At 40.7% G+C, this 5,774-nt stretch overlaps 2 protein-coding genes across 2 annotated transcripts; both read left to right on the top strand.

Moving 5' to 3' along the window:
- Window positions 1-76: 76 nt before the first annotated feature.
- C922_05487 (hypothetical protein) lies at window positions 77-2,318 on the top strand (the record flags this gene model as incomplete). Its single annotated transcript, XM_008821058.1, has 6 exons — window positions 77-172; window positions 318-960; window positions 1,234-1,299; window positions 1,607-1,748; window positions 1,906-1,967; window positions 2,230-2,318. The coding sequence occupies 6 exons, from the start codon at window positions 77-79 to the stop codon at window positions 2,316-2,318; spliced, it is 1,098 nt and encodes a 365-aa protein (XP_008819280.1).
- Window positions 2,319-2,612: 294 nt separating this feature from the next.
- Window positions 2,613-2,831, top strand: C922_05488 (hypothetical protein; the record flags this gene model as incomplete). The annotated part of the gene is made up of 1 exon (XM_008821059.1): window positions 2,613-2,831. One exon carries the CDS (start codon window positions 2,613-2,615, stop codon window positions 2,829-2,831), a length of 219 nt encoding a protein of 72 aa, XP_008819281.1.
- Between the last annotated feature and the right edge of the window lie 2,943 nt (window positions 2,832-5,774).

Below are 5,774 nucleotides of genomic sequence, written 5' to 3' on the forward strand. Positions count from 1 at the left end.
GAATTTTGGAAGGAATTTCTAGGAGAACCTCTGTATTATTATGGTTTGCGTACAATAACGGCATCGTAAGTATCAGATGTCCCCTATCAATAGAGAAAAGTTATTCCCTGCTCATTATGGAAAGAAGAACTTTATCATCCTTATAAGACATGAACACATCGTCTTCCACGAAGTACCATAATCCTGCTCATAATTTGTCCTTGGGGGGATGAGGCGATGGACATGTAACAACGACCAATAACACTAATGACACTGTGCGCCTCAGGAATACTAGGCTATTATTGACACATGTTCAGAAAAACTTGAAATTACTATAGGCTTCAGGATCTGCTCTAGGAAGGGATTATACATATATCCTGAAAAATAAAGGCAGTATTAACAGTTCCTGTAGAGAGTCTTTGTTCGAGGATTTTCAGAAACAAAGTCCCACCTCTACTGGGGATATTTTAGATAGGCGCTGGCCAGCGAATACTATACAGGAACTCACAAATAATGATGCAATAATTGATGACAGCTCAAAAGGGGGATTATCAGGGGATCTAAAGCCGCGTCATTCTTTTATAAACGACATACGAAACCTACAGATCGTTATGATTACACATAATATGGACATTCTACAATGGATTCTTGAAAAGATTACATACATAAAACAGAGGGTTCTAACTATCGGGATCAGCATTATCATAGAATATCATACAGAATTAAGTGTGACTGTTCAGGAGACTTTATCAATGAGAAATAGAACATTCAACCCTCAAGTAAAACGTCAAGCAAAATATCTCCTGAGCCTTAAAGGGGAAATGCGGAAAATCCATACCGTACATCAAGAACTGAAAGGAACAATCTTAATAAATATCACAATACTCAAAATCCGGAATCATCAGGAAGAATACGGGGGAATCCGTACTATAACCCTCAGGCAGTACCACGTCGTCATCAAGTCCTTGTACCATCAAATAAGTAAGATCACGGCGGCATAAATAATACATACATGTTGAAGAATTTTACATCGTCTCGCCTTGTCCTTATAATATAAGGCATACAATTCGGTAAACAGGGGTAAACACCATCCACATTGTAGTAGGAGTGAGCACTGGCTACTCGGGATTGAAGTATATCGTCTGAGGCTCCCTTTACCAATGCTCGTTGCATTCACACTGGAAGTATTACCGCTATTAGTAGGCATCCCATTGACAGTTGTCCTTTCTGCATCTTATGGACTCCTTGTCTTAGGCGTCATAGGATATCTGTATGTGCTTCTGAAAGTATCCGAATATGGACAACCATTCGACGGTATCAGTAACCCTCGTTTTAAGGATTGTATATGAGGCGTGGAGAAATACATGTGAGACAAGATCTCAGCAGCCTGTTCCAACAAAGTAACTGATTATTATTGGATGCTATGTTGAAATGATAGTGGTGATCCTCCAACGCCGAAGGGTCATCGTAACTCCCATAACCCCTTTTTAATTTGAACAATTAGTGCCCGTTTTCTTCTTACCATCCTATCTACATCACATTTCAACTGTGTCTTGTATAGTAACATGATATCTTGACCTGAGTAAGTCCCTCCTTTTAGATTTACATTAATATGGTCGTCATAAAGCCGTTGTTGTGGTAGGTAGAATTATAAGGAAGGAGGCCCCATTCTATGAGGGTCCTGGGTCTCTTCGGAATGCTGCAGACCTAATTAGCTATATGGATGCCTCATCACTTAACCCCAATACATCTCCTAGAATCAAAGTCTGGTATACGAAGCTAAAATGGCTATATAATTTATCGTAGTCATGAAGACAGGGGTCTCCTTCTCTTCTCTGGCGTCTACTTTCCTGAAGCTGATCAGGAGTATGTTTCATGTATACCAAAAGGAAACTCACTGGTCGCATTTTATTAGCTTCTAAAAAGGGAAAATTCTGGTGTCTTTAAAGGTACGGATCAGGAGACTTCAGGAGGGATTTCTATAAGGGGTAATCATTGGAATTATTATATACCCTCTCTCATCTTTGTCACACGCGCTTTTTCTGTTTTCAGTTGTGTTCTGGCTCCGTGCTGTTCAATCTCCACATATTTTATCTTTTCTCTCGAGGTTGATATTAGGAGGGACATGTGACTTCTTTTTTAATCTCTGTTTTACTGACATCAGGAAAGATGTTTTAATTCATTTGTCGCCATTCCCCACTGTGACCTTGCCTTCCTCTTCTTTTGTATTTTCTCTACTCTGTGTTACAGCAAAGATGGAAGAAGATGAGGGTGCAGACACGTATTATAAGCATTCTCACATTGGATGGATTAATAGAAAGATATGTAATCGGGAATGATTCTCATGTGGCTTGATAAATATCTGTTAGATGATTATAATTTCTTCCGGATATTTTTGATTCCATTCGTATCCGTCCCCCTCCATTCATTGTTAGAAGCATTACACGAAACAACAGGGGTTTGTTTCCACCTCACTTGCAATGCCGCCGGCTTATCCCTTGTTCTTTCGATTATTTGACTTCTGTTTCTTCCTTAAGGAAGTAGCTGATATATATACTCAGGAGTGCTTTCCTATATGATAAAGAACATGTCGCTGTAACCTTTCCTATTAATTAAGTTGACATCAGGGGCAAATGATACCGTCCCCTATGTGTGTGAAGCCGGCAGAGCTGGAAGCCCAAGGATTCTGTGATGAATTAGAAAGCAGATATTACCATATAGAGGTGCACGACTCGCAAGTTGACTACTTTATGAGGCGGGTCCTCAACTTAAGTTGTAGGAAACAGCAAGAGGGGTGTTCTAAACTAAGAGGAGCATCCTATTTCTGCGGAGGGGGATCCAAAGAATATTAGGAGAAAACAAGGACACAATTTGCGGCTAGTTATTGCCAGGCCATCAAGAGGGAAGTGTCCGATACCGCATTGCCAATGTGCCACTATGCAGATAGTGTATTGAAATATACTTCTCACTATATAGTCTCTTCAGCCACATCATTTCTTGCCACCTCCTTGTATCAGGAGATGTTCATGACTGAGCGCCTGCTCACTCTGTGTCTTCCTTAATGATGCAATAATTCCAATGTTGAATTCGTATTTATCTCTTAGTGGTACCTATCTAGGCCGCATATGTTTTTTTCTTTCCTTTGCCAGACGGTAGAGATCAAACATATAGGATCATGGGATGTTTTTATTTGAACAGATCATTTGTCTTGGGGCCATGGATTTATTCTGTATGAAGCAGTTAATATTATGATTTGCATAGGAGTTTCCTGATGGGACGTATATCGCGTTTATACTATGGAAAAATATCAGCCTATAAATTCACTAAGTGGCCAGTATCAAAGAAGAACAGTCGCCTAAGTATCCGAACCCTAGATACAAGACGCATCTACGAGGAGGGGTGTGGCGGGACACTTCTGAACAACAGCCATGTAGCAAAAAAAGGACTCCCGATAGAGAAGGATTAGAAGGAGGGGTGGTTCCATATATATATACCTATATTTAATAACTATACAACCCTATGTACAAGACGAATAACAACATGCACAATGCAGGATTAATTTATCTACCCAGGACACAGCTTTCTACCAAATTTGGCAAGAGACCTATCTGTAATTCCCGTCATTATAGAATAATCCTGTTGCGTATTCCTCTTCCCATTATGTATACATTATCAGGTGCGCAGAATTAGTAATAGAGGATGAATTTCATTTTATACGAGGATCAACATGAGAGAAGGGAGAAAGAAAAAGACAGATAAGACTGTGCATGGTGCAGATATATTATTATCTTTGTACATAATATTTCATTGTGGTTAACGATGTCTTACTAATTCCAGGGGGTTCATAACAAGTTCCTCTTGAATAAGGGAGCAACAGGCCTTCACAGGGATATCATAGAAATGATAAGAAGCCTATCTAGTAACAGTTAGTACATGATCCTATACTCGGGTGGGAGCAGAGGCATATACCTTTGTATTCCAATGACACACGGACAATTTCCTGATTATTTAGACAACTGTCCTGCGGGAATTCTAACCACCTTAAGTGCTGGAGCTATTTTTTCTCGATTTCTTGGAATATCACAGGTATTATGTGGTTTATTGAAAATGTGTAGCTAAGATGACTTTAAGAAATCGATAAATTCTCTTTCCTTCATCGGAATATGCATGACTATGTAAACTTTCACGTTCTGTGACTTAAACTAATTCCAATTATTCGTTACATGCAGATGGAGTCAGGAAGTTATACATCAAAATGCCCTTCTGCAAGTGCACAGGATTTTCCCCAATAAATAAAGATTAATCCATAAGCACTAAAACCTGAGGACTAAGGATATAGGCAGTAATCCCGTAGAATGGGACTCTAACAAATGAACCCTACGCCCTGAATCACAAACCGTGCAGCAGAAGATCAACACCTACAATACAAAGGATAAAAGACTTAACCGACAACACCCATCGTGAACCATAAATAAGAACCTCCGCGAGTACACGTTGAAGCGTGAACGCTGAACAATAAGCGAAGCATTGTGCACGCACGAATATAGACCCTGAAAAAATATTGTCTACCTCAGGGCTAAAAGACAACGAAAACCCCTAAAAGTCGGGGCCGAGGCCAGGAAACCATGAATCATAATCCATAGGAGTAACAAATAACAACAGGATTCGCCTCATAAACCCTGAAGATACAATTTCAGACAAAATAGCCTAGGACATAGAACAATAACAAGCCTCTACAAATCCACAGAAGCTGGGAGCTGAAACCGCCGTGGTGAACTATAAACTGTGAATCCTATTTCCTAAAAAGTGAAGCCAGTCTCCCAAACCCTGCCCTTATGAAGATAAGCCGTAAATCCTAAAGAATCTCAAAACAAAAAAGAATCTAGAACTTGAACCGTGAACCGTGAAGCCCAACCGAGAAGGGATACACCCAAAACCATAAAACTGAGACATAAACCGTGAGAAGTAAAACCTAGAGCCTGAGAATATACCCTAAAGCCAATAACACTGAAGAGGGAAGCAAACACCCGAGAGTCCAAGAATTGAGCAATACCCCATGACCAAAGACCACTGAGCTCGAACAAATACAGCCTAAGCCCTAAAAGAAGAAACTAAACCTCCAAGAATGGGACAGATAACATGAGCAATAAGTATCAGCCGTCAGCCCCCCACAGTAAACGGAACGGATAAACCCTAAACCAGGAAGAATCCGCCCTACAGCCCCAATACAGGAAGCTCAAAGAGGGAGCGCGAGCCCAGGAAACTGAAGAATGAAATCATGACCCGGAAACGTTCAGCAGCAAGACGTAAAGATGAAGAAAGCGCCCTGAAAGATGAGAGGTACCGATTGAAGTGTAGAAGGGAAGCGAACTAGATGATAATACCAAGGCGACCAGAAAGGACGAATTAGAAAACACGAGAGGGCGTCAGAAATAAACCGAAACCAATAGCAACATCGCCGTGAACTATAGAAACCAATAACGAAATCCCGGAACAACAAGCATACACCCAAAATCCTAAGGCTAAAAACTAACAAATATGCCCTTAACGCTAAAACCTGAAGCCGACAGCATTGGGCCTAAGACCTAACACCTAAACACCTGAACCCTTAACACTGAAACCAGAACCGTAACCCCAGACCCTAAATCCTCGATTCTAACCCCTAGGGCCTAACCCATGAATCATAACCCCTGAACCCTAACCCATGAACCCTGAAACGACACACTAGATGTAGAACTCAACACTACTCCTAAAGAGTCACCCCTGAACCATAACCCCTAAGTCGAAAAGGTAAA

Source organism: Plasmodium inui, assembly GCF_000524495.1.
Source record: "Plasmodium inui San Antonio 1 unplaced genomic scaffold supercont1.81, whole genome shotgun sequence".
In the NCBI taxonomy this organism is placed as follows: domain Eukaryota; phylum Apicomplexa; class Aconoidasida; order Haemosporida; family Plasmodiidae; genus Plasmodium; species Plasmodium inui.